This window comes from Gavia stellata, unplaced genomic scaffold, assembly GCF_030936135.1.
Source record: "Gavia stellata isolate bGavSte3 unplaced genomic scaffold, bGavSte3.hap2 HAP2_SCAFFOLD_64, whole genome shotgun sequence".
Classification (NCBI taxonomy): domain Eukaryota; kingdom Metazoa; phylum Chordata; class Aves; order Gaviiformes; family Gaviidae; genus Gavia; species Gavia stellata.
In genome coordinates, this window is record NW_026776712.1 from 584,691 (window position 1) to 610,502 (window position 25,812).

At 38.3% G+C, this 25,812-nt stretch overlaps 1 protein-coding gene across 1 annotated transcript; it reads right to left on the minus strand.

Moving 5' to 3' along the window:
• Positions 1–938: 938 nt before the first annotated feature.
• On the minus strand, positions 939–25,079 carry LOC132321270 (exportin-2-like). Its single transcript, XM_059834780.1, has 25 exons — positions 25,075–25,079; positions 22,095–22,190; positions 21,618–21,760; positions 18,930–19,031; positions 18,329–18,474; positions 17,921–18,011; positions 17,542–17,649; positions 16,528–16,620; positions 15,041–15,208; positions 14,815–14,944; positions 14,031–14,096; positions 11,976–12,178; positions 10,510–10,594; positions 9,685–9,746; positions 8,770–8,906; positions 8,504–8,607; positions 7,827–7,924; positions 6,777–6,927; positions 6,049–6,257; positions 5,235–5,332; positions 4,941–5,026; positions 3,727–3,808; positions 3,141–3,287; positions 2,079–2,310; positions 939–1,386 (listed from the first exon to the last, which is right to left on the minus strand). The coding sequence occupies exons 2-25, from the start codon at positions 22,177–22,179 to the stop codon at positions 1,297–1,299; spliced, it is 2,916 nt and encodes a 971-aa protein (XP_059690763.1). The 5' UTR covers positions 22,180–22,190; positions 25,075–25,079; the 3' UTR covers positions 939–1,296.
• Between the last annotated feature and the right edge of the window lie 733 nt (positions 25,080–25,812).

Here is a 25,812-nt window from a genome sequence, read left to right on the forward strand (position 1 = left end):
AGATATGGCCAGCATGCACGTTCACATGGCAGCCACAGATACTAAGAACGAACTGAAAGACAGCTGAGTCTGCCCTATGTTTCACCCTCGGTAAAGTCAGTAACTTTCTTGATACAAGGCCCAACTTCAACAGGCATTCTAACTACAAAACACCAGTCCTGATTCAAGTCATCCGCAGAATTTGTGTGGACAACTAAAAAAATCTGTCATGTATGGCATTGCTTAATATCACATAAATCTGAGACTTCACTCTTATTCAGGAGTTTTTCAGTCTCTGTAACTAGATTTATTTATAACCCTGCAGTACCAGTGCTCTAAAAGCCTATGGTCTAGTAGTTTGGTGCTGAGGCCGTCTGAGAACACCGTAAGACTCAGACATTTAACTAGTCACTTAAACAGCCGTAACTACAAGGTAAACTGATGCACTTCGAATTCAAGGCTACCAAACCTAATCAGTATATTTATGAGGAAACAGGGAGAACATCCGAGTTAAGTTTAACTCTAAGATCACTGCCTCAGTTTTAATACATCACTAAAAACCCACCTGGAGACCGATACCCGCTCTAAGAGGGTATATTACTTGCTTTCACTGCACTACACTGACATGTTTTGTTCAAAGAGTGTCTTGTTCAAAGGGTGCAGCTGTTCATGAATATCAGGAGTGATAATAGCTTTGGATCTTCTGCCAAAGTTTTAGATTTGCTCTGTATGATCCTACAATGTATTTAAACTATTACTTAAGATAAAGAAAAATCCTCACAGTCCCACTATTTTATATTCTATCCTAAGTTTAAAACATCATTTTTTAAACCAACTACATTCTTCTAAAACAGTAAGCGCACAGTGACAGGCATTTTAAACAAGTACTTCTTATTTATTCACAATTTAGATAAAGTTTAAGGAAAGACAAAAGAAATACAATGGACAACATCAAAATGAAAAGGAATTTTAGTGACCAAAGTGAGTTTCTACAGCCAGTGCTCTCCATACATTTCAAAATGTTATCCAGACACTGCAGATGCAGATTTCAAATAAATCCCATAACAAACCGCTATGACTATTCCCTTTGAAATTAAACTGGGAATGGAAGTTAGCCACCTTTTATCTATGAGTACACAAACCACCAAATTCTTTCAGTTTCTGCTTAAAGCCACATTTATCTTTTACAAGATGGATTCTGCAATACATTTTCAAGTAGCATTTTTCATTTTGTCTGAGCTCTGCTATAAAAAAAGTCAGTGTCAACCTTCTGTATAACAAAACAGCTTTTGATCTTGCTTGTGGAATATACGCAATTCAGAGCAGTGTCACACTTGCAGCTTGGAGGTATCCTTGGAGATACTGCAACGCTTCTGCATTCAGACTAGTACTCAGCATTGAAGGAACCTTAAAACATACGATAGAGCAGAAGTGTCAATGTGTGCATACATTAAACTGCTGCTATATCCTGTTAATCACTGTGTCAACACATGGTACAGAGTCAAGCGACATCCTGAGAGCAGCAGTTTTTCAGTGTGAAAGCAGTTGCTGAAATTACAATTCCTGATGCTGACAGTTTTACGTACTACTTATCTGAATCAAACATGAAAGAAGGGTAGAGAAAAACTTCAGTTATTAAAGCAGATATATGGATGCAGGAAACATCAGATCTCTCAGGCAATCTTTACTTACCAAAATCTTGAACAAAATAAAGACATTATGGGTTAAAACAGTTAACTGTAAACTTGTTTAAATCCAACATGAGTTGCTTGAAATTTCCTGAGTACATACAATTGAACTGTATACAAGTATTAGTTATATACCTACAAATAGATAAATTTTAATTTAAGAAATGGCATATTTAAGCTTATTGCTAAATTAAGTAATGTGAAAATACAGCCTTTCTAAGGTTATTAGGGATAAAGCCTTACAAAAGCTATATTCCACTAAAGAATAAAAGAGAACAACACCTTGCATTCTGGTTATGACATCCTTCATTTTGCTGATTATCAAACATTAGCAAAAGAGACCCATTACGAAAAAAAAATTTCTTCTCTGTAGAATTTAGCATTAGCATGCCACGTATGAAAGTCACCTACCCTGCCTGGGCATGCTGTAGACAGTTTGTGGAGAGACTGTGCCAGATGGATTCTAGGATTGTTCACCATTTGACCTACAGGATCATGTTCTTTTTTCCCAGCAAAGGCTAGCTGAGAGAATGCAGTCTGATATCCTGGAGTATCTTCTATGTCAATGAAGTGTTCTTCATCAGGGATAGTGTCATCCTCAGGCAGTTCAAAGAGGCCAATGAGGGCCTGCAGCAAAGGAATCCTATATGTAAAGAGCGGAGGATAAAATTGAAGTGCTTAAAGATACGTTAGGACACGCTGTATTGTACAAGAACGTTCAAATTACTTGGAACCCTTTACAATTTAGCCCTTGCAGGTACTTGCTTAGCTACTGAAATTATAAGTGCCCAATCTAAGCTGGACTTGAAGAATTGTAGATCTGTGTATTTTACAGGCATAATGTAGGTGCTCATATTAAAAGCATAAACAATGTATTTATTTTTTTATCCGGTCAAATTTTCATGAAACATACCTAAGAAAAGCCATTCTTTCCCAGATTACACCTTTTCTCTAAGTACATTAAAAGAAGTTCTAGTTCAGGGATCCAGTTATTATCATTAAATTCAGGCTACCTGACACCTTGACTGCTAGACTGGCTTACAATCTTCCCAGATAGCTTTCCCCAAAATTCCACTGTCAAGCTAAGATCTTACAGTCTCTCTGGCAGGTTATAAGTATGCTCAGATCTCCTGACTAGTAGAACAGTTGTAAGTCAAAACTGGGCCTAGCTTTTCAGAAAGAATACAAGCTAAAAGTAAGTAGTGTATTTTCTTAAATGCAGTCCTAGCTAGCCCAATCAGTGCTATCTCCACCACAAAAATCTCAAACCACTTCTGGCATCTGCTTTGAAAACACAGTTTTATTTGTTGGGAAAAGGAAGTGGTATGAAAAGCCTGAAACTCAGCCTCATAACAATAGCAGGCCTGAAGAAATCACAACGGAGTTTATTTGAAGAATACATTTCGATGATAGCTCACATTTTCAAAAATCAAATAGCCTCACTAACAGAACTTGAAGAAGTGTTCTACATACCACAGCTTGGTGTATTCAGTGTCCATCATAGGAGGACATTCTGTTAATATTTTTGTAATGCCAACAGCACAGATTTTCTTTTCAACTTGTCCAGATACTTTCTGGATTTCAGGAATTATAATTTTCTCCAAAACCATTCCAAACATCCTGTTATGACATTAAAAGAAAAAGTATTAGAAAGCCTTATCAGCCTTACAGTGACAAAAGAAAATCAGAAACAATATGAAGCACTAGGAAAAAGAGAAAAACAGATAATCTGTTAAGATGCTGCCCTGTTGCGGTGGATGCCTGGTAGAAATTTGAGCATACACACTTTTCACAAAGGGAAAAAGAATAAAAACATCACTCTCTTCTTTTTACGACCTGCTTAGGAGATTAATATCTTGAACTATCAATGATGAACTATGGGCAGCAAATCAGAAAAATTGCTAGACAAATAAATCAACCACATTAGAAGAAACACTTGGCTAGTCAGAGTAGAGACAAATGCAGTTTGCAATTTTAGCTGAAGGAGACAACTATTTCCTACTTTAAGAGACAAAAATTACATAGCAGTCTTAAATAATAATAAAAAAATCATACTAACTTTGGCTGTATGCTGTCAAATATTTCCTGCAGCGCTAATGCCCCATATTTTATGCAGTACAAGTTAATGAAGACTAGGAAACCTGTAACAAGAAAAAAGTCAAATTAAAGCTATTATTTTGTTCACGTTGAGTCTTAGAGTCAGCAGCAAAATACATTCTAACAAGTTTTTCAAGGGGATAGAAATGACAATCTTTATAAATGTTCAGTTTTAGTGAAGTACATTAACTTGCTACACCTTGAAGTTTGCCTAAAAACTACTGATCCTTTCGCGTACCACAACACACTAAAACATGGCAGTAAGACAAAGAAGACAAGATTCAGTCCTTTTTCTCCTTACAGCAGTTATGAAGCATTAGACAAGCCATTTGCAAGTTTTTCAGATCAAGGACCAAAAGAACTCTTGAATGCTTTTAGCCGAAAACTTCATGCAATGCAGTTTTTCAGATCACTTGTGAATGCCTTTGCATGACCTTTGTACCAGAGCACAGATGCAATGCATTAAAAGCGACACTTAAATTTTGTTTGTGGAAGACCATTATAAGCAATCCTAGCATTCTTGCTCCTATCAGGTGGCATTAAACAGATTTTATAGGATTAAGTAATAGACATTGCATAATTCACAAATTATGTGATAGTATCATTAAAATAATTTAATCAGTACAACAATAATATTCCTGTTACAACAGGAATAACCAGAATATGTATTTCTATAATTTGTCACAACTTTGCTAGTTTAGCATAAAACCTGACCAATAACGTACGTCATATTAAGGCAGAATGACACAAATGCATAGAGTATTTAACAGCAATAACACACAACTATATGTAACAAAAGGAAGTGCGGTCAGTATTACTGTGTTGTGTGAGAGTGAAAGTTTGCTGGTATTAGTTGAAGATTAAATGGAGACACTTTCAGATAATTAATGATATCACACAGAGTAAGAAAGTAAGAGGAATACACAAGTCTCTTCTCTTATTTTAGTTCCATTCCTTCAGTTTTCATGAAATAAGTGTCACCTGCTGTGGCAAGTGCCCTATATGCCACCCTTGATTACACAAATAATTTGAAGCAAGTCACTGATGTTAAGAGTCACTAGTATTCCTTCATCCACATAATCACAGGACATGATAGGATACTTATTCAGTACAGCTGCATGTTCTAAATTGTTGGCACTACCAGTGCTGAAGCTTTTCATACAGCAAGGAACTTACTTTTAATAAATTTTGTTGTTTTGGAATTTTGAAGTCTTTGGAATAGTAGAATAAAGATCTGTTTCCTGTACTGGTCAACTGACTCACTGGAAATTTAAAAGAATAGATATTCAATTCATACTAGGATTTTACTAATGTCACTTCACAGAAAACATGGATAGAATTGTTCAAATCTACTTTATTGATAAATGTGACAGTTTTCAGTTGTTAAACATTAACTATGAAGTGTACAAACATACCAAATATTAAAGTCTACAGAAATCAGTTTTGAATGTAATTTTAATTCATACTCACGGAGGCATATGCTCTATAATACTGTTTAGAAGATAGAATCCTTGATGGTCATTAGCTTTAGAGGCAATCAACTTCTGGAACACACCTAACAATCCAGGCTGTAAGCAAAGCAAAAATAAAACTCTATACAACAGTTCTTTGTATGTGACCTACCAGAAAGTTGGCTCTTACCATTTAAGACATACACCAAGGCAAAAGCTTTCATAACCCACACCAGGATTCTGTTTCTGCAGTTAAGAACAAGGAAGACAGATTTCTGTTGGGATCAAGTGATGTTCTTTTGAGCATTAAGATTAACCTTGATCAAATGAACACCGAAGCCAGTTTGAACACGCATGTCTGCTTCATCAATGGCATTGTCTAATCAAGTCTGACTATAGCAGATCATGCAACAGAAGTATGCAGAATAAATCTCCCACTGCATTCACTAATCCTCATATATCCCAACATTTTGGCTCCTCCTCAACCACTCTTCTCAAGACTGTTCTGAGAGTTTTCCTGATCCACAGTGTTCAACACAGGGCACATGAGACAGGAAAATTGCAGAAACTTACCTGCTTGCAAAAAATAAATGCAGGAATTTTACACCTTAATTGACAAAAGCATGACAGTCCATCCACATAGTGGAAAAGCATCCAAAAAGCCTGCATTCATAGAATTTTTTGTCTTTCTACGTAAGCACCATTAATTTAAAGTACAAGCATAAATTCTGCACAGATCCAGCTATTCACTAAAGGAAAAAGTTCCTCATAATTTTTAATCTTAAATCAACATGTCTAGAGACATACACTGTGACTAAATCAATCCAACTTACAATTTTGTCAGCAGCAGCACTTGCTATTGTATTGGCACCCCGCTCTAAATAAGCCTGCAGGAGTCGGACCAAAGGAGGAATGTTTCCTGAACTTTCCCATAATACTGGCTGAAGTAGATGAGGAAACAATGCCATATAGGATGACGGGATTTCATTTTTATGCATTTCTAGAAGTAGGGACATCACTTGAAACACATATGGAATGAACTCTGGAAAAGAAATGATGACATTTACAAATTCAGCAAATATGGCCACTGTCAGTTCCTAGGAACCACATATCTATTGATTGAACCTACAATTCTATGATATTAACACAAAGATTCCAACAAATCAAACCTTGGAGAAATGTACCACTTCCCAAATTTCATTATTCCAAAAATTTGCAAGCATTGTATATATACAATTTTTATTTCCTCTATTTGTTTATGTTTCAGAACATGGAAAACAAGCTACTAGAAACAAGGCAATATAATTAAGAAGAATAATAAGAGGCTTTGGAGTACTGATTGTTAGACATTTTAAAAGTACAGTTTGTTTTAAAAGTAAGTTAATACAGTTGATGTGCCCTAGGGATCAACCCAGACGCTTCCTAGAAGTGTTTATTAGGACTGTGAACATGCTGCGTTCTCACTTGAATTTCCTGTGTTGCAGAAAAACTGCCGTGAGGCAAATCATAGCAACCAATTATAGTAGAGAGAGAGCACAAGCACTTACTGATTTTAATTTACCTTGCACATCATTCTGTAGTATCTCAGTGAACACCATAAACAAAGCCTCTTCAAAGCTTCCAACTGCATCAGGGTTTGCTTTGCATGTTATCCTTATTGACAAGCATATTGATTCAAACATGTAATGGTTAAAGTGAGGTTTGCTTGGATTCTAAAAACAAGTTATAAACAGATAAATCAACCCAAACTTGCAGCCAACTCACTTATTTAGCAAAATATATTTTTTATTTCAGCTGAAGTCTAAAGTAGCAACTGGGAATAAGGATACTTATGACTTACTTATTAATATGCTAATGAAATTAATTCCATAGATAAAAGCAAACATAAAAACCTTTAAAGCATAAAGGAGGGGTGGTTTTATAAATATTTTAAAGACAACAAGTGCTTTTCAGAAGCTCTACATAAACTAGCAAGCAGTTAAAGTATCACAAAACAAAAACTGGAAAAAAAATTTGTTTTCAATCCTGTAAGCATCTAGACAATTCTTTACTGAACACTTCTTATCCTCTGCCGCTAGGTTTAAACTATACATAGTAGGAGCTTTTTGGATAGTTGATGAAGATATTCTAAGGCATTCCCTAATGTCAATGTTCAATAATATTAGCCCATCCTGAACAAAAAACTAAGAGACTTTTACCCACCAAAAGCAGGAGTGCAATTTATTTAATTTAATCCCATATTTCAGTGCCTAAATTTAGTATTAGCCTCAGAAGCTTCACGGACAAAGAATAAAGGAGTTGTGAGAACAGATTACTTTAATGGTGGCCTCTGCACAAGCAAACATTTATACTAGAACAAACTAGTATTACAAAAAGATTTCATATGCTGTTTCCAAATTTCAGATGAGAGCAGGGGAGAATGATTTGAAAGTATGTCCTAAAAGGAAGACAGTACTTCACTGGAAGGCTGTTTTAACTTATTTTGGTCAGAAAATACTGAACAATTTACAGTATTCTAACAGAACACAACAACAAGGTATACATAAAACTTTAGAAAGACAGCTCTAAAAGGTAAAAAGCGAACATTTGCTCAGATAGCCTGTTTCTTTACCTTACTGACAGCCAGCAGTTTCTGTGTAAGCTGTGTGGTGACAGAAGGGATGTATGGAATTATGGATTCCTGTAGCAGAGAAAAACTCCTCATGATGGCTGCAAATAAATGGAAAGTATTATCTTCTGGAGACAAACATACACTTCTGTCAACCATCATATGCCTAAATCCTTTACCTTTTACTATTAAATTGGATCCCAAGGAATTATGTACGGTAAGAAAGAGCACCTGCTGCAAGAGCAATCAATCTATAATCATGACAAAGGATAAAGCAAAGCCTCATTATCCCCATTCTATAGACGGAGCACAGAAGATTAAGCAACTTTGCAAAGACCATAATTTGTCTTGGGCAAGTCTCAAACCTTGGCATACTGTTAGCCATAACCCACTCAGATCTCCTACGGACAGTGTTCAGGTAGCTGCCTTGACTACAAAGACTACCATTTGAGAAATAATTTGTCACTACACCATTATGTTTAGTGTTTCTCTTTGGTACCATGAATTTAGTGAAAGATGACTTAATACAGCCTGGTAAATAACTGCAGGCTGTGCATACCTCTTAGCATATTTACATAAAATAGGTTTTTAATATAAAAATTTCAGTAGCCGGTAACTATAAGCCTTTACCCCAAATTAACAAAGTTACTCTTATATTGCAGAACTCATAAAGCATTTACCTTTCATAATGTATTCATTTTCAGATGAGCCAGGAAGCGTCAGTGCTTTAAAAAGGTTTGTTAATAGCACTTCTACAAATGGTGCCATTTCTGCAGCTGTAATGCTGTTAAGTAAAACACAGCTCTTCAATGATGAAGCATATTCACAAACTTCAGCATTTTACAGTATTGTAACACTAAGAAATAAAAGATCCCCTACAGATATTTCTCATCCTTAATGGACAAAACCTATGTAGCAATGAACTTATTTCTGCTTGAAAACTTACAGGGTACTATTATTTGTCCCCCTCATGGTAAACAGTCTTTCAAGAGCATGGGCTGCATAAGTATGGACCACAATACTTTCTGCTTGAAGATGACTGATTAAGAGAGGAATAGATACCAACAGTTGTTCTTTAGGTACCTACAAAAATATAGCAACAAATGATACATATGTAACATAAAAATACAGATGGTTCAACACTAGAGCATAACCACTCTGAGCTCATCAGCTACAAACTGAAAGCTCATCAGCAACAAACTTGGCAGAGGAAGAAATCTTAGAAGGCTCCTCCAGTCGCTAAATCACACCTTGACAACCAAGAGGTACCTACTTCTGTCATCACCTGTATGCTTCGCCCTAACATCAATGTTACATTTGATTGTCAGTTAGTGCATATATTCCTAATGTATATGTTTTTTTCCATTTTACTTCGTCTTAATGGGCAATTAAAAAAATATCAAGCTTTAAAAAAAAGCCACAGATATTTCCTAAGAGATGAATAAAGGTAATCTAAAGTTTAGAAATACTACTCAATATATTTTCTTACTGCACCTCACAAATCAGAAAAGGTAAAGGACAAAGTTGCTGTACTCTCTTTAACAACTACTGCAATGATACGAGCAATCAAGTATATTTAGACTAACATTCACTTGAAAAAGTCTGAGTGTGTCACAGAACTAAGTGTGCTAAGATGTTCAGTGCTCCCACAGCATATGGATAGCATATAGACTACATGGTAATTGGATATTTATAACAACATCATTTACTTTCAAAACTAAAAATTCAGCATGAAGTGTTATATACGACTATCAAACACCTGTTGAGTTAACATATGGCCAAGTAAGATAAATTAGGCTTGGCAAGTATAAAGTAACAAACTACAGTATGTTTTTACCATAAGAGTAAAAGAAAAACTTACTTGGTTTCTAAAAATCATGATATATTTGATACCATCTGCTTTTAACACAGGGAATTCATTCACTGCAATAGAAAAATATGTGAATTTTGTTGATGCTTTTCATATAAATGTGATTACTGAACATATACTATATATAGAAGTGACATTAAACCATGATTTTTCCCCTCAACAATAATACACACAATGTTTTCTACGTTGCTTAGTTTCTGCATTTCTATATAGGCACTGTCAGACAGAATATCAGTTTTAGGTACAAATCACTCCCCAGTACCACAAAGTGTACAGTCCAACTCTTTCACATGAAATTTCCCCTTCTGGCTCCAATTTTAACAGCCTCCAATTACACATTCTGAGACAACCCACTACGTTCTAAATATCTTAAGATAATTGCTGAAGCATAAAATAAGTTATGTGGCTGAAATCTAGACATCCGTAATCTCATCAATATGGGCTGACACAGGCTACAACCTAGCCTTCAGTATTTTAACTTCTCAGGGATTTGTATAGCATAGAAGTTTGCCATAAGGTCTCAAATACAGAAATCAAATTACTTTGATTCAACAAGTTTAAGCATGTAGCTGATAGCAACCATGTGTGTACATGCTCTGATCTTGCAGATAGAATGTGCTAATCCACCTTTGTTTAAAAGCTCATTCACTGCCAGCCAAACAAATTTGAATTACTTCCCATGTGCCAGGTGTTAACAGTCTTCTATCTCAGAGATTATGCTGATATATGAGTGCTTGAGCCTTAAGAAACAGTGGTTACTGTCAAGATTGTAAATATATCACAAAAAATGCCATATAAAAATTAACATTAACTTACCACTAGCAGACTTTAAGTCAGGTTGAATGTGATTCACAAAGAATTCTGTCAGATTAACAAGTTCATTGGCTTGTGTTATGCCATGCTAGAAAAACAAAAAACAAACCAACCCTGGTTTTAGATGTTGACATTCAGCTAGTTTTCTTACGCATTTTTTATGTGCTTTTAATGAAAGGAATCTAAAGCATGCATGCACATGATGACATTGTTGAAACTGCATCTTTAGCAGAGAGCCATCCAATTTCTTTTTCTTAATGTTTTTAGTCTCTAGGTTTCAGCTGTAGCACTATCAAGGTTCAAAGTTACCAGCTCTGAGTTTAGGAATAATAGCACGTAACACAGTAATAATCAACAAAAATTTTAGATAGAAAATATCAGCATCTTACTAACTTGATACTTTTTTCTGATAGGCCTCTTAAAAAGGAGAAGTTTAGGACTCAAACTCCAATTCTGAATTAGAACAGCAAAATAATGACTACTTAGTTTTCTCTTATAAAAAATGCAACTAATTTTTAAAACAGGATTTTCAGATGGGTATTTATCAATCAAGTGTTCTAAGGGATGTTATCCCATCTTTGCCACCAAATAGCACAGGAAAAAAAAAGATGTACAACTTAGCAGTTTTCTAATGGCTAGAAAACTCTGGTTCACATTATGCATCACTATTATTAGCAATTGCTGTGCCACAGTATACAACTAGAATTTCAGGAAAAGACTGAGAACCTTCGGCAAAATTGCATAAAGGTGCTGTACAACATGTTTTACTGTGTTTGCCTCAAATCTGTCTTGTAAAGACACTGAGATTTGAACTGTATTAACATTTGAAATATTTATTAGTATATTAAAATCTGTTCTGTAGGACACCCGATACAATGCTACTGTTTCCAAATACAGTTTAGCTCAGGTGTGTCTTTTCAATGTAGCCAGCCTATTAGTTGCTTTCTCCCAAACAAGTAATGAGATCCATGTCCAGCCATCTTTAGCATTCACATGCTATTTCCAAATCATAAACACTCAGGTAACAGGAAACATTGGGAAATACAATGACAAGAACGGTAAGAGTCACTTAGATTCCTTCTAGTCTGCTTAACGCTTCTGATTGTCTTCTGTAAAGCCAAATTTGGCCTTCCATGGCTTACAAACTCTGGCTCAGTACCATTTAAAAGCTCAGAGGTTCTAGACCCACTTTTATTTCTTTGTATGGCTGCTTCACACATGCTACTAAGGCCTGCCAAATGGTCACACGTGGCTGTTGACTTTGCCCAATCTATTTGAAGATCAGATACCACCAAATTACCAACCGTGATAGGGTTATGTAATGGACAACTTTTAACCTCATCAACGCTAAACTACTACAAATACAGTTACTCCCATTCTGAAGCAGCATGAAATGAACTGCATCGATCTTTATATAAACTATAATATTAGAATGCGTATGGATTAAAATGAATAGAATGTAAAAGTACCTTCTGTGTTTGAGCTTTGGATGCCAAAGACGTAACAAGGTAAATAGCTGCATCTTTGTGCTTCCAGTTAACAGATGGATTCTTTGCATATTCTTGCAGCACAGAATTAACATATCCAGAGAAAATCCCTGTCACAGGCCCTTCAAAAAATTTGCACAAGCCTCTGACTAGATCACAAGCTGCTCTGCGCCTGGTGTCAATATCTGCATGAGAACCAAAGATTCTTTGGATATGAGAAAGTATACAGCTTTTCATATTAATAAACATAGTAATAAACGTACTAATGAATACAGCTTCTCAAGTTGCAGCCACACCTTATGTTAATTATTGCAATCCTCCACACCGATGTGCAAGAACACATTTAAGTCTTTTACTTACTCTCATAATATCGACTATTTGTACAACCAAAAGAGGAATAGACACCTAGCAATACTGCATACATACTCACAGATTTTTTTGCCCTCTAAAGAAAGTTTCAGTAAGCATGGAGGGGGAGGCTTTTTACTATGTTGACAATTATGCACCCAAATCTGGCTGGGATGGAGTTAATTTTCTTCATAGCAGCCCATATGGTGCTGTGTTTTGTACTGGCGACTAAAACTGTTGGTAACACCCCAGTGTTTTGGCTGTTGCTGAAGAGTGCTTGCACAGTGTCAAGGCTTTCTCTTTTTTCTTCCCAGCAAGTAGGCTGGGGGTGGGGGAGAAGTTGGGAGGGGACACAACCTGGATAGCTGATCCAAACTGACCAAAGGGATATTCCATGCCATGTAATGTCATGCTTGGCAATAAAAACAGAGGGGAGAGGGTTTTTTGGGAAGGTAGCCATTGCTCAGGGACAGGCTGGGCATCAGTGTACTTGTGGGAGGTGGTGAGTCATTGATGACTTCCCCCCCCCCCCCCTTTTTTTTCCTTCCTCTTTCTTTCACTTAAACTGTCTTTATCCCTATCCATGAGTCTTCTCACTTTTACTCTTCCTCATCCCATTGCAGCAGGGTAGGGAGCAACCAAGCTGCTGTGTGGTGTTTAGCTGCTGGCCCACCACACCGAATCAGTACGAAAAAAAAATTCTGTAAAAATTCCTTGTTACAAGAAAGGGAAAAAAAAAGTCAGCTGGCCTTTAATACAATATACTAACAGAAGTGACAGAAGGAAAATAAAGCAAGTCAATTTAAATGCAATAGAGTACATTTCTAAAGTAATCTCTGAAGAACACAAATACTTCTTGCCTCAATTCTCTTAAAAGAGAAGTAGCTAACAAATAAAAGCTTCACAAATACCTAAAATGCAGCCATGGATAAGAATGATAAAAAGTTTGCTTGAAAAATGTTCAAAAACATTTTCCTCCAATTTTTGTCCTCCACTGCAAGCATACTGTAATTTCTTAAATCTATTATGAAGTGTCATTAATCTGAAAGTGTCAGTCAATAAACTGCTAACAGCACAGAACAGCATATACAGAATTGTCATACAGATCTAGATTTGGTTCATTTGTGCTCTGAGCTGGCTGAAGACCAGACAGCTACAATCAGAAAATCAAGCAGCTCTGTTAGCACAGCACTGTGTTTTCAGGATGGTTACTGTATTGGTTTGAACACAGTGCCAGCATACAAGGGCTGGCTGGTGTCCAGCTGGCTTGATCACAGATTTGTATGCAACGCCGGTCAGAATTTCAGTTTAAACATGATAGACTACTAAATACAGGCACAGTCTCTCCATGTTATTTAAAACTCTACACATAGGAACTAAATACACAAGTGTGGCCACTATTCAGCATTGACTTACAGGCTATATTTGCTGAAATGAGAATGTGTGCAGTGCAGGAGACATACCAATCCAATTAAGGAAAAAACCCTACAAAAACATTGTTCAAAACAAAAAGAGACTGTGATGGGCACATCATGACAGTAAACTTGATCAAAAACCAGATAAAATCTCTTGGGGGAGGAAAAACCTTCCCAATTTAAAAAATAAGTTATAAAAGCTTCAGTAAATTGCTTCAGCTCTTTAGAGCTATATTTAGAGACCAAGTATTCTTAGCATAAATCTGTGGATTACCAGATCCTTCCAAATCCCTTCTTATATATTCTTCCGAATTATCTTCAAATGCTTCTTCATCAGCCGCTGAAAATATAAAATCCATAGAAGTTTAAATACTGAGGTCTCTGGTTTTTATGGTTAAAAAGTTGTATTATTATCAACTTGCTATTTTTTCCAAGTACTTTTCTATAACATTAATAAAAATTAATCAGAAATATCCAGCCAGACTAGCCTGTTTAGCTTGCTGCTGCCCCACAAATTAGTCTTTCATATTCATGAGCTGATGTATTCCTGATTTTAAAAAAAGAAAGAAAAAAAAGATAGGACATGTTCCACTCTAAGTGTATTTAAAGAGGCTTCCAGAGTCATAGACTTAAGAGAGAGAAGCTTATTATCACTGCAATACATCTTCACTGCATTTTAGATACTAGGATCAATATGAGCCCATGAAAGCTCGGAGAAATAGACATTACAGTTTAGTAGGCCTGATATCCATGCGTATTTAGACTCCTTGAATTATTCCGATATTCACTTTAAGCATGGGAAGTTATTGGTAGCACATGAACTAGACTTCCTATACTTCTCAATTTGAGATCCCAGTAAGACAGAAAAATTATTAGATATATTAATACAATTCTACAAAGCCCACAGGACAGCAATCTCTTCCGGGAACTTGGTTTTGAATCTAGTACTAAAGTACACAAGAGGTAATCCTCAATTCTCAGTCCTGCAAAGCCACATATCATTATAATTACAGTTAGATTTTATTGTGTCTTTGAAAACTTAAGTCTCAAAAAGTTACCTCTAAACTCCATATTGGGAACAATAACCTTTTCACAAATGCTTGTCAATGTATTCTGGTCTTCAAACAGATGCTTGTAATGTGGTCTCTCACAAACTGAGGCCAGAAACTGGACTGCATTACTAACCAGCTAGAACAACATAAACAGAACACATACAGTTTTAGCATGACTGACCAATTTATAATTCATTATTAAACTTGACAAGATCAGTTTATAACAACTTACCAAGTCATATTTCACTTCCTGGCCTGTTGTGACTAACAGATTCCAGATTGCTGTTACAAAGCGTGGCAGGTAGGGCTGGAATTCTTCATCATATTTTTGAGCATATAAAGCAGCATTATCGCAAATTTGTGATTTCAAGAGCTCCAGTAATCCGGCTTCCTCTTCATCCTCACATAAAACAAAACTAAGAACTTAAACATCCAAACTTCAACACTACTTAAATATTAAAAGTATCAGCATATTTGAAGGAAATAGTTACACTATTAATTTACCATGTTCTAAACAGAAAGAAATCCCTCTCACGTCCCTAGAATTACTGTATTTTGCTGATTTGTACTGGAACTGCACTGCAAGTTATAAATCATACCTACATTTCAAATTAAAGCACCATGCACTTTAAATCATTTCGATCTGACAAAGTTTGACATGAAGTTAATTTACAAATGTCATAGGAAAAAGACAAGACAAGGTGTTGAAAAAAATATGCTTAGAAGACCTCATATCTTGCTACTTTAAATCGGGATAGTTGTAAAAGTAGTTCCCTCCCCTTCCCCATACCAGCACAGATGCTTGGGAAGCCACAAAGCAAAGTGAATTGGGAAATTAAGCTGGAATTAAAAACAAAACAGAAAAACAACAACCAAAAACCACCACCCAGTTCCATCTCCGCCACCCCCCCCCAGTCCCCACCTTTCAGTTTTAACGCATATCACTTCCTGACTCAGTTCAGCACACAGCTGCATGAATGTCTGTGCTGGGCTACGGCCCACAGACACAAGAGAAGAGAAAAGAACAGCAAAGCTTCTTTTAGCAGCAGCGTTAGCCTAAAACAACTGTGAAACTATAGCACAGGATACAGTTCATATGCCTCCCTATGTATTGTAAAGAAATTTATATAGTTGCTTTGGCTCCATCATGCGGCAAACTATTGTACTGTATCCGGAAGACAGCATTTAAAACGCAGAAAGCATGCACAAAATTGATTTGAGCTTTGATGACTTGGTGTTATTTTTCACCTGTGAAACTACGAATTCTTATAATTAGACAAAGACAGCAAATGCTAAACTAAAGCACTTAGGGATGTCATGCCTTCTATGTTCAACTGGTTTAAGTTCTTTAAGATACCCTGTTTTCTAAAACATAGTGCGTGAACTAGCTGAAAGGTATAGAAAACCCGAGCACTGTGATTCTAATGATCAGGTTACTTCAGCAGATGTCCTCGAAAGAATCTACTCATTGGTGATTATCTGTAATTTGTTTTCTGTGCACAGCTGGGTATACCCGTATCTGAGATACAACTTCAAGAACCGGACATCAAATTTCTTAGACCATGGGGCAACTTCTCTTAAACCCCATTTCCTTACAGTCATTCTATTCCTTTGTTTACCCAACAAAGGAAACATTGCATTGTTCAGAGTTAGACCTAAGTTCTCAATCAACTCTCTCCACTACACAGAGGCAAACCAGGAGATTTACACAGTACTCACATCAGTCTGCAAAAGTTTATTATCTAAAGTTAAAAGACTATGAAAATTTGTCATCCACGTTTCCATGTTATCTTCAAAAAACTCGGGAAGATCCTGTGAAGGAAAAGCATAAATCTACATTTTAATTTCTGACTGCACTGTTTAGATAACATACCTACATCGTAAGTAGTATGTATCCACCTTATAATCTACTGAGGGACAACAAAGTATGGAAAACAATCTTCAAAATGAAACACTACCCCCTCTTCCTCCCCAGTGAAAACCCTCCAGACAGAGGCTTTGGAATACACTATTTCCAAATAAACTAGTTACTTACACTCTATACAGCCTACAGTTTTATAAAGAAGGAATCTTATTGCTTCTTACCCTCAGAGCAAGAGAGCACATGCCTCCCTTTTAACTCCAGCTTGCTCTTTTGCCCAATATGGAGTAACAGCCCAAGCAATCAAGGCATGATCATCACACTTCACAGACTTCTGTTCATGTTGAGACACTAAATACATGTCGCCTCAGTATCTTTTTACCATTTTTCATATAGTGCATTAATTTAATCATGTTAGAAATCTAGATCTGATTTCAAAACTAAAAACCCCACACTGCTACCAGAATAACTTGCTACCATAGTGCTATAGAACTACTAGTTTTGACTGACTTTTATCTACATGACTGAGTTAATGTCAGCACAGACATATTTATAAAGGAGCACGGTGAGTACAAACTCAGGCATTTGACTCGTGTCTTTCACAGCTCATACTCAGACAGCTACCCATACAATACCTCCTTGCTATGACAAGAGCTTAGACTCCCTTGAACTGTTGCTTAGATAGGGCCAAGCTAACATGTTAATTAACCCCATCCTTACTGTGCCTTTACTCCAGCATTGATGCAGACTGTCAACTTTTATTTTTGCAATAAAGCATGGCCTTAAAGGCTGCCTCAAATGAATCCTATAAATAAAAGCATAATAGCTTTGTGAGATCAAAGTGAAACTATTAGAAGAACAAGGAGATTCACCTGAAAATTTAAACTGTAGAACAGCTTCGCAATTAGAATGAGAGAAGAAAAGAGAACCTTCAAAGCACTAGCATCATTTGCATGTGTGCTGCAAAGTTCAATAGTTGCCTAGAAAAAGACAGAAGATTCAGTCAAGTAACACACACACAAACCGCATTAACAAGAGGTATTGAAAAGTGTCATGTAACTTTTTTTTAAACCAGAAAATACAGTTCCTTTTCCTCCCCTTATCGATCCTGTCAGGTCTCACTTCATTACTTTAGTTTGAATCTCATTAACAGTTTCAAAGCAACTATTCTTAAGTTTTTGTTTTGCAGGCATTCACAACAAGCAATTCAGAATGCTAAGCTTGTTTTCGAAATGATTAGAAAAGAAATACCTTAAAGAGATTGGTCAAGGGCAAAGCAAAGGCATCAAGGACAAGTTTGATCTCTGTCCATAATTCATTTGACTTAAATTCATGGCGGTACCTGCCAAGTGAAAGAGAAATACATGAAAAATAGAATACAGTCTTCACATTTATTACCAAATTAACTTGCATACAATTATTTTTTGTGCTGAACCTTGAAACAAATACTGTCAAGTAAACAAGAACTAAACGACCTGGTTCAATACCATGCAAGGTGTACAATTTGACAACCACTTAAATTCTTATTAAAAAGTCAGTAAGCATAAGTAGGAACCACAACTGCAGACTTTGTAAATCTAAAAAATTAAGTCTAACAGTAAAAATTTCGAGTTGAACAGAAATTTACAATCCATATACTAAGTCCCTTATTTCCAATACCTTTTAAATAAAGAGTGAGCAGTGCGAAGGACGCCATTAATGACATGAAAATCTCCACTTTGAAAGCGATTCACCATTTCTGTCAGTAAGTCTGGCCATTTCTGAGGAAAGTCTTCCCGACCAATAATACTAATAGCATCACTTAACTGGAAAGGAAACATAACCATTACATGATATAATAGCAGGCTCCTCATTACAAAAACCACAGTAGTCATGACAGATATTGCAAATATTTAAAGAAAAATGCTTATTATTCTTGTCAGATTAAAAAAAATCCTTGGGTTAAATATCTACTAGTTTTCACCACAAATAAATGAATCTCACTTTAAATCCAACGTATAAATAAGTCTCACTTTCTGGAAGTACTATATTTAACTGCCTAATGCTAGAACTTAGCTATAACATTATACAGTAATTGCCTTTTAAAAAATAGAAATTAAAATTAAAGTAGGCAAAAGTAGCTGTGACAATATATTCCAAGCTACTTGGATTGGGATGGCCTCCTTGGTAAAGAAACTGACTCTGCCAATAACCAGAGCCTCTAGACACACTTAAGATACTCCAGAAATCTCATGGACATAACCAGGAATTGACATATTACCTGCTTTTGAATTTGTTCTGGGCTGCTAAGCATCAAGGGCACTATGTTGGCTTTAATGGCTATCCTGTCTGATTCACATATTTTGTTCGGTTCATCCTCAACCTAAGATTAAAACAATAGTTAAGTCATGGGCATATCAGTATACTCTAGGCAACAAGTGAATATCAGCATTTCAGAAACCAATCGCTTATGCTGGTTTACAGTTAAAGAAACTAAGAAGATCCGTTAAAGATATTGCCTACAATGAATCTGTAACAGTAGTACCTGAAAAAAGCTGAAAGAAATTACATCTTTCTGTAAAACCTTGAACTAGTTTTCTCCTTCTCGAATGGTGAATTTTCAAACCAGCAATTCAGCCATAATAAGGGTGGATGCATATGCCAATAACATATCTAAGTTTAATCAATAGTCTCCTCTTCCACCACACCAAACCACATCTCTGCCCTCACTTCCGCCAACCTCAAAGGTTTACTTTGTGCAAGCTGCCTCAAGCCATACTTTCCAGAAACTACATGAAAATGGGTGCAGGTTACACCAGCAAAACCATAAGATTGAATTTAAGAGTTATCTAATCAGTTCAAAGTATCAATCAGTTCAAGGTCCAGTCAGTCAATAGTGCCAAGTGGTAGTAAATTACAAAATTTCTACTAAACAAATAAAATAATAAAGAGGCTTGTCACCAACCAGTGACAGCAGTGATAGTCACACTATCTGTGATGACAGCACCGAAGTCAGAAACCTAGAAATTATCCAGCAATTAAAAGAGGTAGCCACCTCCAGAGATTCATTCAATGATCTTAAGATGCTTAAACCAGGTGGCACTACCACCCTCCTCTTTACCTCCCTTTCACCATCCTCCCATAAACGTAAAAGAAAGTTTAGTAATTTCAAAATTTCAAGAGTTATGTTTAGCTATGAACAAGCAGTTACAAAAATAAGCACAAAGAACTTGCTTTTCCACTTCTATCACATTGCACTGAATCAGAAGAATGTACAGAATCACTATATATACACATGAAAAACCACAAAAAGGTGGTGACCTTTAAAACCTGAGCTTTATAAGTTTATATGATGTGAAAGGCAGCAATAACTGTACTAGGCAAGCTCCAAGTAGGGAGGCAGGGCTCACTGCTATGCATTTAGATAGATGAGGACAAAGATGGTGGAGAGATCAGCAACAACAAATCCTTCTATGGAGTTATTTTTGAGATTTTTTCAAAGAAACGAGACCTTTTTACAAGATGTGAGAGGCAGCACATAGGTTAGTATTCTGTAGATACTTCAAAAATTAATTAAAAAAAAGCAAACCCTTCCGTCTCTCCAGAAGGGCCCTGTATATCTAGCTCTCCAGGCTCTACCAAATCGAAGTCCTTGAGTAGGCAAAACCCTCTTACTTCCACTGAGCTTTGTATCAGTCAAGTCCAAGGCTGGTAAATTAAACCATGTGATCTAGGTAAGCTAGCCTTAGGGCTGTATTTTCTGTTGATACAGCTGCTCTTGAAATGAAAGCTCCAATTTTGGGCAAAACAATGTGCTTGAAGCCACACAGCAATCGTAACAGTCCTCTGGATGCACTTACTGCATAGCATCTCCACCTACTCCAAAACAAAATCTCATGCTGAATTACCTCCACAATCCATAAAAAGGAAGACACTTACAAATTTTTCCATAACAGAACATTATTTCTACTTACAATATACTATAGATAAAGATGCAATTTGCGAGAAATGACAGAGAATACAATATTACAGAAACAAAGTTCTAGAAATTTCATGCCAGACTGAATGCACTGATCTTACCAAACATAACAGATCTAGAACTGCTATAGCTTCTTAATATTAGTATGGGGGGGAGGGGAGAAATAAAATGCAAATTTGTAAATAGGTACCAGCTAAGATGCAATGATGAAATACTTACCAGTTTCCCTGTAGTAAAGCAACATCATACATTTGATATTTTTCAGATACAAACAGTGCTTTCAGCGAGACAAAAGTGTAAACAGTATCAATTAAAACCTCTCATTGGTGAAGGAGTTGAGCTCTCAAATGTAATACTTTCTACCATAAATTAAAATTTATGAATGCTGAAAGCCCTGAATCAAAAATGTTTCTGACCTCTTCAAAACAAAGGATAAAACACAATTAAACAAGAATATTTCTATCTGATGTCTGCAAATACTTCCAAGTGTTAAACTGGTAAGGCCACTAAAATAAACTGTCCCACACTGTTCTATGCCCCAGAAGCATTTACATGAAAGAGAAGCTAGTATCATCACTTTCAGCTGCAGTGCTGGCTTGAAATGTTTCTAACATGATGACAATAGATGCAGGCCAAATTGGCCAGCTCGTGTGTATAGACACTTCACCATCATTTCAGTTTAAGTAATATTACTGTCAGTTAAATGAGCTTTATATATTTCGCTTCTGCAAAATGTGCATATAATATTAGAGAAAACTATTTGTTCATCATTTTATCACCCAGCTCTAGTGCTTTTTAAGGAAATGGACTCCAATGGTCCAGGTTTTAGTCCCTCACCAGTAAATTATGCCTTGTGTTTGTTCTCCGAATGATCTACTTTCTTTCACAGAGTACAGACATACACACATTCTCCAATATTACTGTAGAATATCTTATTGTACCTTAAAAGGATCATTAACTCTTAGCACAACTACGCACTAGGATACCTACAATTCTCCAGTTCCTTTTAATATAATTCTTGAACGTTACAGATGCACAAACTTTGATGACATTTTCCTGTGATTTCTCCAGCAGTGTTAAGAGTAACAACGGATAATTCTGGCTTCCTTCAACTGACTCAAGAAACTTTTCCGCTGTAAGAGAATATACTAAGGTTAGCAAAAGCTGAACTGATTTTTCTAATGGGAGTCTTATGATTCCTCAAGTATCTATTTTATTGTGAACGGCAGCACTGTTTTAAATAACAACAATTAAAAAAAAATCAGGAATACAGGAAAATAACATTACAAAAAGCAAACAAAATAAATTGATATTTATATCCATCCTTCATTAGGTTTTTGTTTTAAAAGGTCACTGAGAACTTCTGCAAAGAGGTTATTGCATAAACATCCACTGAAGTTTGCTATACACAGACAGAAGAGCCAAAAAGAAACTAAGCTTTTTTGGTCACTCATGAGAATCACTTACCAGGACGCCTTATGGCAGGATCTGGATCTAGTGTTTTCTTTAGATACTCAGTTAAAGTCTGTAAATTGGCATCACTCAGCTCCATTTTGGCAGAACCTAAAACCCACAAGTAGTTTTGTTATAAATACAGATCAGAAAATCTATCCTATAAGCTACACATATATAAAAAGAGATTCCACAGAAGACACACAGCTCTTTTTGACTATACCTCATAAAGCATGGTCCTATCTTATATGTCTCACACAATAAAACAACAGCTAGTGTGCACCAAGCACAAAACAGAAAACATTCCATTTCTTCAACTACGTGCAACTGTTACTGTCTAGTTTATTGAAACTAAACGCCTAAAACCGGATCACTCATCCAGCAAACCATGAACTAGGTACAGCCAAAAGATGATCTCTTGCCCTTTCAGGACAACAGGAGTTTGTTTTTGCTTTTGAGAACATCTGTCAGCCCCAGAAACATTTTCCTAATTGAAAAAGCTGAATACTCTTGTCCTACATAATTGTAAATAGAACAATTCAAAGTGTATTGGAGAATCAAGGCTCGTTTAAAAATAAATACTCATTATCAAAGAAAACTCTCAACAGAAAATTAGTTTTTCATAAAGAGACAAAAGACTGTGCAAAGCCAGAGGGTTCGTCCACCCTGTAAAATTAACTTAGATTAGGGTGGGAGTTAATTTAAACTGCAATACTTATTACAGAATAACTCTGTGCAATAAGTCTAAATCACTCCTCTCTAGTAATCCTCCCACATGCATTCTCATGTTTACCACAGTGCTATATTAACTTCATAGCTTTGATTGGAATAATTAAAATTACAGTAACACTAAAACAGCAACAAGACATGCTTTAGTGGACATGTTGTTGCTCAGGGTATCATCATCAATTCTGCCCATCTTTCTTACTACAGAAGTAATGAGGAAGCAAAGACTTCCATTTTTTCTCTGGAGTTTCTAATTAGTAATACATACTGAAATTACTCTGTCCCACTTTGGATTTGTTTTATGTTGAGTATCAGTGCAATATAGTTTCTGTTTAAGCACGCTTGCAAAGGCAGTGAGTTTTAATGTAAGTAAAAAGTAAAATTTTTACTTTAACTATGGCATCTATATCATTAAAAGATTAATTGAGATACCAACATATTTTGCAAGAAATAAAAATCCACTTAAAGAGTCCTGCCTCCCATGTTTCACCCCCCTTCCCTTTTGGGGGTTTACTTGTCTCTAGTCTTGTTCACCAATTCACATCAACCAAGAAAATCCCAATAAAGTGCAGCATAAACAAACAGCACAACTAATAGCTGGCTCATCTGTTCTACAAAATGGCCTCACACATCATTACTATGATGTTGCAACCGATATTTAAATTCTTCATAATTAAAAAAATGTAAGTTATCTGCTCCAGGGAAGTTTGTAAGGCTGAGGTGCAAACCCATGCAGAAATCATTTATGAAGGCTAAACTTGACTCAAGCGGGAAACCAAACTGAAAGAGGAGATTGACAATCCTGAATGGCCTTTTACAAATACCTCACATACGTATGTAATGTAGGGGCCCATAGAGAAAATATATACCTCAAGCTGACTGTGAGTTTACTTCGAAGGCCAAACGTGAAGATTTGAATCCATTACTCAATCCCTTACACAAAAGGATAAATATTTTCACCTGCTCACTGTTTACTCTTATTTCCTTCCCTTCCTCCAGCTGTTTTTTTGTTGTTTTCCACTATAAAAAAAATAGTGGTACTTGCTAGAGTGATATGATGCTTTTTGCTATGTTGCGACATATGCCTCCTGAAAATTAGAATATTTTCAGACCACCTCTCCAGAAGAAAGCCCGTAAAATGTGCTTAACTCATTAACTACTTTAGTTAAATTAATGACAGACCACTTATGGAAAAAAAAAAAATCCCAAAGCATCTGTCCTCCGAGTCTTACACCATGAAGAACTTCAGAGAACTCTGTTCCTGCGTTCACTCACCACAGCACTTACAAACACCATCTACGCGCCTAAGGATGTTTATGGTCTGGACTTTATGGGAAAGATTATCTTCACACCAAACTGCTGCGGAGGATCTTTACACTCACTTTCCACTTCACCAAACCGCGGGGGTCGGGAGACAAGCACCCACCGGCCACGGGAGCAGGAGCGAGGACCCACCACGCCCCCCGACAGCCCACTCACGCCGTTTCCCTGCGGACCAAAAGGCGAGGCCACCCGTGACGCGGGGCGGCCGCCCGGGAGCCCTTCAGCAGGGACGGGGAGAGGAGCCCTCCAGGCCCGGCCACGGCCCGGCCACCAGCGGGGCTGTCTCTGCTCTTGCTACCGCGGCGGTGGCCCAGCCCCCTCCCACCGCCTCGACCCAGCACAGGCCGGCGCTTCCCCGGTCCCATCCCCGCCGCGTGCCCGGCCTGGAGCCGCCGGGCGGTTTATCCGAGGGACGGGGACGCTCCGTCCCGCCCGCCGCCGCCAGACTGCCCTCCCCCGCAGCGGCGCTCTCGCTGCCTCATGCGGCGGCGGCCCGGCTCGGCCGCGGCCCCCGCAAGGCGGGCCCAGCGGCAGGCCTGCTTGCCCGCCCCCGCCGGGCCGGGCCAGGGGCAGCGCGGGCTGGCGGCCGCGGCGGGGGAGCCCCGAACAGCACCGACCGCCCTCAGACTAACTTGCTCCCCTCCCCCTCCCCCTCCCCCTCCCCCTCCCCCTCCCCGCCACCTCCAGACTGGCAGCAGCGGAAGCCAACGAGGGGAGCACACTGCTCAGCCCCAGAGGCCGCGGGCCAATCGCGAGCTACGAGAGGCGGGCCGAAGCACCCCAGCAGGGCGATCTGCGCCTCTCGCTGCGCCGCGGGCCCAGCGCTCGGGCCCAGCGCTCGGGCCCAGCGCGGAGCGCAGCGGCAGCCGGCTACGGGCCATGCGGGCCGCCGGGCTGTGGGGCCGCCCCATCGCCAGCATCGCCGCCCGGCGCGGCCCAGCCTCACCTGGCGACTCCCCCCGGCGGTAGCGCCAGCAACGGCGGCTCCGAGCGCTCCGGCTGCGCTTCACATTCAAACCGCGGTGCGAGGGCGCGGCGGCGGCACCGTGACCGCATCACGCAGGGCGGTGACACCGTTCGGCCGCCAGGCCAATCAGCGGCCTCTCCTTGCCCGACGCGCTCCGCTGCGAGCCAATCCTTGCCGCGCTTCCCAGGGGGGGCGGCCGACCAATGGCTCGGCACTTCCCACAACGCCCTGGGGCGCCTCTCGGAGCCGCTGGGGCGCCGCGGAACCGGCTCGGGCCTGAGGGGACTCGGGCTCTGCGGCCCCGGCTGCCCGCGGGGAGGGTGCGCGGCTCCTGAGGGACACGGCGGGCGGAAGCCGGGCCGCGGGTGCGAGGAGGCGGCCCTGGGCCCGGCGGGACGGGGCTGGGCATGGGCTGCGGAGCCCAGAAAGCAGGGGCGGCCGAAGAGCAGGAGCCCCTTTTATTAATTAAGGGGACGTTCCCACGGAGGAAAAGAGCAGGCAGAAGGAGCGAGGAAGGGGCGGAGTGGTGCATTAATAAAAAAAGAAAGCCTAGCAAAACCAAGTAAAGGCCCCATAATCATCATCAGTGATAGAATAGAGCAGGCTGGAGGTTCACAAGCCTTCTAATAAACTAGATGAAAAAAACTACACAACACTTCTTAAAACTTTATTGATTTACCACTTGATTAAAGCATGGAATATTATAACAGTATTATA